This window comes from Antrostomus carolinensis, unplaced genomic scaffold (assembly GCF_000700745.2).
Source record: "Antrostomus carolinensis isolate BGI_N321 unplaced genomic scaffold, ASM70074v2 scaffold33255, whole genome shotgun sequence".
In the NCBI taxonomy this organism is placed as follows: domain Eukaryota; kingdom Metazoa; phylum Chordata; class Aves; order Caprimulgiformes; family Caprimulgidae; genus Antrostomus; species Antrostomus carolinensis.
The window spans coordinates 1-12,475 of record NW_010317687.1 but is presented as its reverse complement, the minus strand read 5'-3'; the positions used below and the strand labels follow the sequence as shown (position 1 = coordinate 12,475).

The window sequence follows — 12,475 nt, the reverse complement described above, 5'->3', positions numbered from 1 at the left end:
CAGAGAGCGTTCAGCACAAGAAATGGGGACAGCACTGAATTTTCATTTTTGCTTTGCAGTTCACCTTTAAAGTGAAAGGGGACTTTTGTGGGGCTGAATGACTCTTGGTGGACTTTGGTTCCTCCAGGCTTGCAGCATTCAGGTTGCAGTTTCAAGGGGTGCAGAGCCTTTCAAGGGTAAGATGTGACATCAGCAGGAGTTTCCAACCCCTTGCACATGTACTGCCGAGAAGGTTTTTGTTCTCCTTTTGGTTGCAAAGGAGACTCTTGGGGGCAAGGCATGGAGAACTTCATGCAACTCATGATGCGATGTCACCCCAACATTTACTGTACGCCTACTCTTCCCCTATTGCTGCAAAAGGAAAAAAATAAATAGAAAATTGTCTTTATCAGGCTCCATAATCCCAAAATTTGACTGGCTATTTTGTGAGTCTCTCCAGGAATAGTAAGAGCTGAACTGTGAGAACGAGCGAAGAGGTGGTCAAGGGAAAAAAACACACACACAAATAAATGCAGGCAGACACGCAGGCTGAGGAACTTGGAAGAATGAGAGCCTGAAGTGGGCTGCTTCTGAGGTGAACAGGAGGAAATGCTTTTTCACACAGCGTGTAATCAAACCGGGTAACTCATTGTCACAAGGTGGTGTGGAAGCAAAAAATACGTATGTTCCTGATGGGGCAGCAAGAAGTGTTCCTGAAGGGGCAAGAAGTGTTCCTGAAGGGGTAGGTCTAGCAGTAGCAATTACACTGGTGATATCAAGAAATCCCTAAATGGGATTTCTGGCTGCCAAAGGTTGGCAGGGTGTGGTAGTTGGTTTTACTACCATTTTGCTATCGGTTGGTGGCTGACACAGGTCACTGGGCTGAGTGGGCTCCTGGTCCACCCCAGGCTGGTGGCTCAGAGTCTGCGATGCATTATCAGGGGAAGTACAAATATTGAGCAGGTGGGGGGAAAAGTGTGTTTGAATCTTTCCCTTTGGAAGACCAGGCTGAGTGGAGGGAAAAGCAGTTAAATGAATAGTTACTCATTTAATGACACATTCTCTTTTATTTAATTAATATTTAAAAATTCCATAGTGTTACCAGGATGTCCCCAATATATTTTGGCTGATGCTGCACTCTGCCCATCAGTGACACACTGCCTGGTCAGGACTTTCCTGCTTTCTCTCTCAGTCATATTTACTGAGATCTGTTCTGCAGGGAAGGAAGAGGGAATTTGAATCTCCTCTTTCCTTTTCTTTCCCTCAGGCCAGCTATTTCCTTGTTTTTCTGCTCTCAGTCAATGGAGTGCAACAGATTGGTATCCCCCTTCCACTACTAGAGGTGGGTGCTAAGGCTGAGACGAGTGAGTTTGGCTGACACAGTGGCTGGGCAATGCCTGTGCTGGTTTGCAAATAATCCCCAGGGAGGCCCGCTGGCCTTCATAAATATAAATTTGTTTTAGCTAAACTAGGCAGAATTGTTCATTTGCTCATATTAGGAGGGTGATGACAGTGTGGCTGTAACCTTTGTTTATCATTGTAGGGTTGCTTCTAGCTTTTGGGATCTTGAAAGGTTTGGGTTTTTTTTCTTTTACAAAAAAAACCACCCACCCAACATTTCCAGATTAAAAAAACCCCAAACCCCCCCAAACTAATAGTCCTTTGTGTTCCTGTTTGGCATGCAGGGAACCCACCGAAGGGGACACAGACTTTCCCAACTGAGCTCTGAAAAGGGAAAGCAGAGCAATAGCACTTTGGGCACGTATGTTTTTATCCCTTTACGTGAATAATGGCAATTCTTTACTCTGAGGTGTGGTGCTTTTAAAGGGGCAGCAAAATTTCTGTCCAGGCAGGTAACTCTGCTGCCTTTGCCTTCAGTAATCCATGCAGAAAGCAGGTAGGACTGGAGCATCGTGTAAAAGGCAATGCCAAGGCAGTTCTGCCCTCAGTGCAGAGCTGAAGTCATGGACAGCTCGGTGGGTGATGTCCCATCGCTGCCATCAGCGGGTGCAGAGGGTGAGCTCTGTGCAGCAGGTCCTGGCACAAGGCTGTGCCACCATCTCACTGACTTTTGTTTGCCCCTTGCCTACAGGCTATGCGCTGGAGAAGAAAGTAGTCAAAAGCAAAGTGGGGGAAGAAGTCATCCTGCCTTGTTGTCATGAAATTCCCAGCTCAGAGAACCTCTATAATTACCGGGTCTACTGGCAGAAGAACACCACAGAGGTAGTGCTTGCCTACGCAGAGGGGAAGATGATCTCCAAGCACGAGCGGTATGAGAACCGGACAAAGATGGACACCAGGAACCTCACCCTGTGGATCTCCCCCGTGGAAATCCTGGACAATGGCACTTACCAGTGTGTAGTTCAGCGCAAACGTTCTCAAAACTCGGTGGTTGTGTGTGATGAGTCTGTCACCCTCTTTGTTACAGGTAGGTGGGTCCTGACACCAGCCTCTGGGGGTAGAGACAATCCTCCAAGCTTTAGTCATAGTTTAGCAGGTAAACTTTCATCAGGAAGCCTTTTTAGGTGGTGGAAAGTGTGTTAAGTCCTGTATCTTTCCATTCTAGCACACTCTAGACATCTCCAAAGCTACCCCAGATACAGAAACTTTGCCTTGCCCACCACCAGACCACCATCCTCCCCTTGATGCCACCCTTTTGGGCAAGGACCCCACCTAGGCCACCTCTGCTCCGTGCTGTCTTTTTGGGCAAAGCAGAGACCAAGCCCTTGGTGCCTGGAAAGTGTCCAAGCCAAAAGAACAATGGGGTGGCATCGCTTCTCTGTGGCCACAGCAGCATCTCCGTGGCTCTGCAGGAAGCTGGCCAGCTTGCCAGCTCCACTGTAGCTTCACAACCTAAGGCAGAACTCAGCTGGAGATTGGAGGCTTTTTACCTTAAAGAAATAACTCGAGTTCCTTTGCTCAAAACGAATCTGAATCTTTTCTTGGAGGCTACAAAAAAGTTCCGTTGACATTATTTTCCATTTCCACCACTGTTTTTATGGCGGTTGGTTTCAACCAAAGGCAGAGCTACTGGTAACATATATATATATATATCTACATACATTTTAATACCTTTAGCAGCAGAGAGTTCCAGGAATCTTCCAGACAAGCCAGTGAATGAGATTTTCCCATTTGGAATGGGATTCATCTGAAAACAAAACAAAACAAAAACAAAAACCCCAAGCTCCTGAGGTTTGGCCATTGACTGTTTATCTGAGGGCATGGTGGGCATATGTGCAAGGAGATAAATTTAGTGATCTTTCTGGGAACTGATATGAAAAAAGGGAAGTGCACTACCAGCACCCTTTCTAGCTGTGAGGGCTGAGGAGTTAACTGCATGAAAAATGTAAAACAACGGATCTCTTTTCCACCCTGCAAATACTCCAGTTCATGGCCTTCCAGAAATCCCCTTACTGTCTTAACAGGACAGCTGTCATAATTGTGACAGACTTCTGCTCTGATTGGAAAAGTGGGATCAGTTACTGTGGGGATCAGCAAAGGGAAAGCTCTCCTTGCCCGTCCTGGGATCCGGCTGTCCTGAGAGAGGCAGGAAGGTGTTACTCCATGGGGACTGATCAGGGAGCCTCGGTGAAGCCAGCAGGGAGGTTTGAAGGGACTTTCCAGACTCAATGTCAATGCCATATTGCTCAACAGACAGTGGGCCTGGAAAGAAATCTGTGTCTCTCCTTGTCTGCCACTGTTGAGCAAGTTTCTTTCACTAGTTATTTGGTAGCCCAGACCGTGGTGGGTTCATGGTCAGCAGAAACTGTGGGAGACTTGTTATGACTGCAAGGCTGTTTGCCTCATCCCAGCAGTCATGTGGTCAAACGGTGAGTCAGGCAGGGAGCAATCACAGGCAGAACCTTAGATGCTCCAAAAAGGGTCGTTTTGCAGTGAGTTGAACAAGCTGCCGCAACTTCTACCTGGCCTTGCCATGGTTGGGGGTGGACCTACGACTGGCAGGGCTGGGAGGGAGAATTTGGTCCCTTTGGCAGCAGTGGTGTTGGTGTGACTTACGCTCACCAGGAAGCCACATGCTGAGTTTCTTGTTCTGGCTGGTGTCTCTCTTGCTAAAGATGTGGTCACACAGAGATTTTTCCAGTGGGAGAGTTGCCTTAAATAGTTTCTTTGTCACCTTTTGCCTCCTCCTCCTCCTCACCCTGGGATGTTTATTGCAACCTGTGGGCATCCTTAGTTATACCAATGCCATTGTAACACGGTGAACCAGATTGGCAAAGGGAAGCAGGCTAAAAAGGACACCACCTTTCTCCTTCTTCACTCACCTTAGCTCTCTCATCCATTTCACCATGCAGCCCCACAAGAACAGGGTAGATTTAGGTTGGATATTAGGAAAAAGTTCTTCAATATGAGGGTGGTGGATCATTGGAACAGGTTGCCCAGAGAGGTAGTGGAGGCCCCATCACTGGAGATATTCAGGGTCAGGCTTGATGGGGCTCTGAGCAACCTGCTCTAGTAAAGATGTCCCTGCTCACTGCAGGGGGTTGGACTAGATGAGCTTTGAACGTCTCTTCCAACCCAAACCATACTGTGATTCTACGAATACATCTGACGAGGTGGGAAGGCAGGAACAAGCTGTGTGGGTGGGAAACCTCCAAAAACTGTCTTTGGCAATGAGAAAAAAGTCCAGTGAGAACATGGTCTGAGAGGACCTGTGTATTGCTACATATTTTTGCAATTACTCTTATGACTTGATCTTGCTCTCAGCTGTGTCTTCTGGGGGGACTCTCATGCAGAAAATGTAATTCAGTGTCTTGCTGGCCATCCTGGCTGAGAGACCAACGTGTGACTCACCTCCTTTCCCAGCAGAGATGGAACCTCTGTGAGCTTCTGGCCGGGAAGGGACTAATGATGGAGGGCAAAGGAAATTGTCTTCCCCTGCCTTATTCAGACCCATATTTTCCCTACCTGTTTTATGATTCCTTCTGTTGTTCCACAAACTGATGTATGTAGAGAGAAACAACAACACTGGAGAGGTGGGTCATGAAGTCTGTGTACTGCCCAGGGAGGAGAAGCAGCACAGTCAAGGCTGTGGGGAGAACGCTAAGGCACAAGAAAGGCCATAGAGATCATGAGAGAGGAAGGATGCCCTGTGGGGGAGTCTTTGCTTTGCCTGTGGGTGATCAGGACTGCAGCCCTCCCTGTAATCTGACACAATGGTAACTCCATCTTTCTTGCTTCAGCTGACTTCAGTAATCCAAACATAACGGCAGAAGTATCCACTAATTCTTGTGAATCGACTGAGATGGTGGTAAGATGTTCTTCTCATGGAGGTTTCCCCAAACCCAAAATCTCTGGAGCCCTCAACAACGTATCCGTGGTGTGGAACGTCAGCTGGGTGTCCGAGTCCAACTTCAGCCCGTACAACGTTACTGGCAAACTGTGGCTCAACGTGACCAAAGACGTCAGCATCACTTGCTCCGTTGAATACAACGGCTTTGCCAAGTCCACCAGTTTGCTTCTGAGTAGGTTTTATTCATAGTTTGTGTTACAAAACCACTTTGTTGGATCTGCTGAGTTGCCTTAGCAATAGGTTTGTGTTTGTTTGTGACCCAACGATCCCGCCTGTGAGCTGCCCACAGAAATACGTCAAAGGCTATAAGACAGCAGGGGTGGGAGAGGGGAGTTGTGACAGTGAGTGACAAGCAGAGATGGCTCTGCCTACCCTGAGTCACAAGTGGGCTGAGAGGGCGACTGGATCCCGTTGTGACCTGGTGATGTCACCCCCGGTGGCTCCCACAGGTTGGGGTTGCCACCATTCAGTGCCCCTCTGTACCAGCACCGTCTCGCTGCCAGTTGTGTGACACAGACCTGGTGCTTGAATGGTGGGACTTGAGAAATATGTGTATGTGCCTGAAAAGCCACAGGTTGCACTTAAAAAGAATTTCCTCATTTGGTGAGCGTGTTCCTGCTTCAGTGACAGAAACTGTTAGCTGGGGTTTAGACAAAATCCTGTGTTCAGACACATATTTAATCAGGGGTTAACTCATACAGGAAAAAACCCATCGCTGTGTGTGGCTTAAAAGTGATAACATAACAGATAAGGCTGTGCTTTGAAAAGCTTGAGGCACAAGTGGAAGCAGCATGAGGGAAGGCAGCACACTACAGTCCAGATGTTTTGCAGTAGAAGGGGATTTGTAGGAAAATTCTTAAAGCCAAAAGGATTTTTTTTTTTTTGAATGTTGTTACCAAAAAAAAAATATTCTGAGATGTCTCTGGGTCTGATGTTTTCACTGTAGAGATTAAGGGCACCTTCAAGGGAAGCGAGAGAAGCGCTGTTTTTCCTAGGGAATTTACCTTATTCATCAATCTTACTAAAATCAAAGGGGCTCGTGAGGAGAGGTGCCATTCAGTTTGAGGATGAATGCCAGGAACTAGTGCTTTATGAATATTGCTTATTGCTGGATGTAACTGTAATGTCCCTAGAGATGGTAATGAAGGTTATGAATATTGTACTACACAGAAAAGGAGGGCAACAAAAAAATAGTAATAATAGTAATATGCTGTTGTCACGGAGATTGTCAGAGGAGGGTGCAGTCAACAGTGACAACAGCAGTCACAGAACCCCCACTTTTTGATTTTTAAGATGTGGAAACACTCCCATTTGGGTCTGATGGGAATGGTTCTCCAAACAAGTCCTTCATGAACATGGAGTTCCAGATAGAATACAACCCCTGTACGAGGCAAACCCTACAGCGGAGGGGAAGATTGTACAGCAGATCAGGCTAGTGTCTTAGAAGTTGAATGATGTGCCAGAGGCAGATGATGAAAATCTGAAGACCTCTGAACATGCCCCAACTCTGTCCCTCCTACTGGATTAGGGTTGTCCAACAAGAATGGCCCGTTACCTACTCTTAATGTCCAAGTGGCACAATGGTCATCTCCAGTGGTCAAAAGCCAACGGCTCCAGATCCACTGAAACTGAACTCTGCCACGCAGAAAAAAAAGTCTATTCTACTCTGTTTAGTGCATCATTATCCATCACCTTTGAATTCAGATGGAAAAAAAACCCCAAACTATTCATAAATCTAGTGAAAACAGTAAGGAGAACTGCAGAGTACCTTTGAGAATGGAAGTTTGCTAGATGTGGTCTCAGATGTTTCCACCTAGCCTAACCAGTTTCTTTAAAACAGCTTATGTGTTGTTAATGTTACCTGTCTCAGGCCTGTTCTGGGCAAAGACCCAGCATTTCAGGTTCTGTGGATGTGTTAAAAATTTTAGCACACAGCAAATGTAGGGGAATTAAAAGAAATTTAGGTGCCAGCTTTACCTTCTTGTGTATCAAATAGGTAAATTTTCAGGCTGAATGTCTCAGTTAGAATTTGGCCAGAACCACCACAATTCACTTATCTGCTCTTATATGAAAATGCCAGTATATTGTTGGGCCCTTTATTTATGTTTTATTTCTTCTGTCTCAGAAAAAACAAATGACTGCGTTGTCCCTACCGTGCCTCCATCTTATAATGTCATTACTGCTTCAAGTATCATCATCATCATCTTCCTTCTGGCTGTCACCCTAGCAGCAAGGTACCTCCCAAGGCATGGTAAGTGCAGCTCCTTTTTCAAGAAACAGTCTCTTACTAGTTATGGAGTTTCTATGTAAATACATATTTATAGAAACTACACTGACATTGTAGGTATTTTTGTACCTTCTTCTCATTTCCTTTTTTTTTTTTAAATGCAGCATCTACTGTCACAAAATCTAAGTCCAGCTCAGGACTTTCCTACATTTTGTGTGCAGGCAGCACTAGGGTTTAGGTTTCAGAGTGAAGTGGTGACGGGGAGTTTTGACAACAGATCAGAATATTTCTCAAATCAGGGATATACAGAATTGAAGAGATTCACAAAGGTCCATTTTTATGTATTAAGATGCTTGAAGATGCCAAGAATTTTGGAGACCGTGATAGTTACAGCTGAGCAGTGACAGTTTCGAAATGAGATCTCTGTATACACCCTACTTAGATAATCCCTCAGAAAAGTCACAGAGCCAGAGTTACAAAAAATACACAGTGCTAAGGCCACAGAATGGACTTTAGCATAGCAGTGTCCCACTTTTAGGAGAACCCACATCAGGAGAGATGGATTTGTCTTCTTTGTGGAGCCGAAAATGGCACAGGTCAGGAGCCCTGTCCCACCCTATGAAGTCTTCAGTAACCCCAGACATGTATCCAGGAGTTTTTCAGTGGCAAAGAGGACCTCAGGCATCTCAGGGTTAGCTGAGTAGGGGTTCTTTTTATTTTCTTTTGTGGCCCAAAAAAAATCTCATCTGTTAGCTGTTGCTCCTAATCATGTCTAAGCTGAACTAGCCAGAAAGCATCTGAAGATGTGGATAGACATCTAATGGGTGTATGAAGGCATCCAGCCAGGATTGAAAGTCACCAGCAGTAGATGTCCCATCCACACCCTGTTAGCAGCTTTGAGAAGCAGTCCTGGAGAAATCAGCAGGCCTTGCAACGTGTTATCAACATCACCCAGCCGAGTTCTGTCAGGTCACTGGGGAAGTCGAGTCTGGAAACAGGAATCCCACTCTGAGAGCGTTCTGTGTCCAGCCCCTTAAACCAGAACAACCAGTCTGAGCGTCTTGGCTCATCACAGTGGTATCCCCTGCTGGAAAGAGGTTCTTTGGTAGGCAGCAGGGACTCAGTCACCTGTAAGTGTGTCATGCTTGTGTCTTCTGCTGCCTCTATTTCAGCTTCAGACAAGTTCACTCCCAAGTCAGAGGTGTGGAGGTGGCATTACTATTTTTCTTTTCCCCTCCTCACCATCTGCATCCCTTCAGAAACCAATGTGAGCGCTGAGTCAGGCCGGGATAACTTCCTTTTTGGTGTTTTATCACAATGAAATGAAGCTTCTGGAAGACAGTGACTCTTGGCTCCACCTGTGCACCTCCTCATTTCCTATAACACCAGTGGTGGTTCTCCCTTGCTGTTCCCTGGGGCTCTGTCAACAGGAAAGCAGCGAGAAGGTTGAAACCAAGAAAATCACAGCCTGTGCTGTTAGCTGTGCGGATAACGAGCGAATTATAGGAGAAAATGAACTGGAATCGGAAGATTTGGCTCTAAACAAATGTAAGCTAGAAATTAAAAGGTTTCTTACCAGTTAGTGAGACTCTGGAGCATTCTGAGCTAGTGTTTTATATAGAAACCAAATCACTTTTAAAGAAGATATAAAAAGCATGCCGAGGTGGTGGTGGTGGTATGTGATCACCTGCGACAGCATGGGACGGGGCTGCGTGAACTGGGATTTCCCCATTTTCCTAATAACGCACGGGGTGTAGATTTGCCGAGTCAGGTGGTGCTGCTTTGTACAACCACTTTCCAGACTGGGTGTACACTGTAAGAAACTGAAGCTAGAGCTTCAGTCCAACTTCCCAGTTTGTCCTCTTGTCATAGAATCATAGACTGGTTTGGGTTGGAAGGGACCTTAAAGCTCATCCAGTTCCAACCCCCCTGCCATCAGCAGGGACACCTTCCACTAGACCAGGTTGCTCAAAGCCTCATCCAGCCTGGCCTTGAACACTTCCAGGGAGGGGGCATCTACAACTTCCTTGGGCAACCTGTTCCAGTGTCTGACCACCCTCACAGTGAAGAATTTCTTCCTAATATCTAATCTAAACCTCCCCTCTTTCAGTTTAAACCCATTTCCCCTTGTTTTGTCATTAACTGCCCTTAGGAAAAGTCCTTCCCACATTGTTGGTGCTGCTGTGCGTTGCCACCTGTCTGGGAAGGGAAATATCTGTCCTTAGAGTGCTTTCTGCTGGTGTTGCTACAGGACACCTTTCAAGAGCTATGGTGGGAGCTCAGAATAGGTCTGAGGGTACTTCTGTTGCGCTGGCATATGGAAAGCCGAGTCGGGAGCTGCCAAGAGTGGTTTCTGAGCTCACAAAGCCATGCTTCAAAGAGCTGAAGTGTGGGAGGGAAGAATAGAAAGATAGAGCAAAACGGAAATCAAGAGTTCTCAGATGCGTGATCGTGGTGGTGACCAAAACAAGTAGGTGCTTTGTTGAGGTTCACAGCCCCCCTGCTTTGAGGAGCTCACAGCCTGTCTTTGCAGTAATTTAAGAATGGAAACTCTCTAGATTTTTTTTTTTCCTCTTCAATTAATTTAACACAAGATGAGAGGTCACTTAAAGAACAGCTTAGGATCCATGCTGTAAAATTTGTGCAAGTACAGTTTGGTGTAATAGTACAGAGAGATTCATCTTGAATTATTAAAACAAAAGTCATCCATAGATGCTGAGATACCAAGGGGACCTCTTCAATCTGAACTCCTTTTAAAACACTGAAGGAGTTGGTTGGCTGGTTCTAGTACTGTTGTTCTTTCACTTGGTAAATTGCATTTAGTGACGAGTAACTTTGACCATTAATTTCCCTTCTGACCTTACCTTCGCGTGTAGCGACCTGTCTTTGTGCCAGGCTGAGGTCCCAGCTCTGTGCTGATGGGAACTGTTTTATCCATATGACACTAATTAGGTAACATGATCTATAACAGAGCTTTCTCTCAGATCAGACTGTGTCTATGGGCCAGCCACATTCAGGTGTACTGCAGGGATGAGTCCTGCCACAGAAAAATACAAGTAACTAGACCTAAAAGATTTATTTTCCTTTAATCTCTTCTCTCCTCTCTTCCCACTCCCAGCTCTACTTTACTTTGTTAAAGAAGATGTTTGGATTTAGCACTTTTATGTCTTCTGGAATTCCAAATACTAATGAGGGATTTTCTTTTTCAGTCTGTTCTCACTGTTGTAAGCCTCAGGATTCAGCAGAAGAGGGTGTGAAAGAATGTAAGAAGTCATCTGTGAGCTCGAAAGTGTCATCTGAAACCTCATCTGTATGACTAGATCACATTTCAAGGTAGTTTTTTTCACCATTTTCCATAGCTCCTGAAATCTGATGAGATTCTCGTGTGATGTGAGCTCACAAAACCGTGTATGGCTTTTTGTATGAGCGTGTGCTGTCCTTTAGGGTCAATAAAAGCAGTAGGGCCCTATTGCCAATGCAGACACCTGGTGTTTCCTGGTCAGGTAATGATAAATGATGCTCGTGTTTGCTTGTGGGACATTGTTTTGTTTGAGTTATTTCAAATTTCTAGAAATTAATCTAGTGAAAAATGTTAGAGGACTGAATTTCCTGGGCTGCTAAGCTGCTTTCTCCACAGAACAGGCCCTGCATGGATGGTGCACAAGTCTTTGTGGCATTTGTTTCCTCAATTAACATGAATTTTTAGGGACTAAATGGGGATGAGAGAGAGAGATGAAAGAAAAGGAACATTTGACAACTTTGACTGTCAGTGTCTCCTCTGAACCTGTGTAAGGAAGCTGGTTGATATCTGAGAGGTGGGTTTGTAGCACAGTCATCCATCAGGATCTGCAGTGACATCCCCTGCAGATTGGTGCTCATTTTATGGGTCTCCAGACTAAGAACTGGGCAGTCATTTAGTTCCTGTCCTGTTGGACTCATTTGTGAGTAGTTCATCACTATGACAGGTCCCACGTGTGGCTTTGTTCCCTAGAGGTTATTTCTGGCTGCTGCCCTGGTGCATAAACGTGGGAACATCACTGATGATGGGCAGGAAGGATTGAGAAAATGGTGGTGAGGGGGAGGTGAACCACAAGAGGACCACTCCAGCTTTCCCAGTGAGATTAGCAATGCCAGCCCACTTCTGAGGTATCTCCATTCCCTTCAGCAGCTGCAGGAATGGAGAAGGAAAAGTTTCCCCTCTAAGACTTGCCCAGGAAACACTCGTATTTTAAAAGGAGTTTGGATAATGAGATGTTGTGAAGGATGAGCTGGGGAAAAGTTTGGTTTACCGAGTTTTTAGGACTCCAAAGCATTATAATATTCATTCTGGCTTGAAAGCTCAGCTGTGTTCAGGGCTGTGTCCTCCAAAAAGACATTTTTCAAGTGAAGAGACTCAAGGGCAGATGAGCAGCTGACTGTTGTTGTTTGCATGGTTATCCAGGTGACTGCATTTCCTGCTCTCACCGCAGCATTGCCAGGGTAGAGTAGCAGCTCTAGAGCCCTACAAGCCCTAGGTGATGTGTCTGTCACGCTGTGTGCTGCAGCAGCCTGACAGCTTCACGTTTGTGAGATGGAAAGGAGGGGAAGGAAACTGTTGTTCAGGCCACACATCTCATTTCCAAACTTGACCACCCACTCGTGTTTTCCTCTGGGGAAGGCCCTGTCTGGAACAGATACCAGAGCCTTGGTTAACATGAATTCTGGGGGCTTTTGTGGTGGGAGTGGCAGGAGTTCACCTACTGAATAAATCCATCCTGCCACATTCCTTTTTGGTTATAAAAGTTTGCCAGGCTTTTTCTGGAGGTGTCTGGTGTTTCCCAACTCCAGTGCCTGGAATGGCTGCTGTCTGTGAACAGGAGTGGAAGCTTGGTGCTTCCTTGGTGGCTGACTGTCACCTCTAGAGAGAATCCAGCCAAGGGCCACAAAGATGAAGGGCAACAGAGCTGGGGAAGGGTCTG

At 45.9% G+C, this 12,475-nt stretch overlaps 1 protein-coding gene across 1 annotated transcript; it reads left to right on the top strand.

Moving 5' to 3' along the window:
• Nucleotides 1-1,246: 1,246 nt before the first annotated feature.
• LOC104525501 (T-lymphocyte activation antigen CD80) lies at nt 1,247-10,833 on the top strand (the record flags this gene model as incomplete). The annotated part of the gene is made up of 5 exons (XM_029085128.1): nt 1,247-1,343; nt 2,072-2,407; nt 5,181-5,462; nt 7,416-7,541; nt 10,727-10,833. Coding segments are annotated over 5 exons (948 nt in total), but the record flags the coding sequence as incomplete, so codon positions are not given.
• Between the last annotated feature and the right edge of the window lie 1,642 nt (nt 10,834-12,475).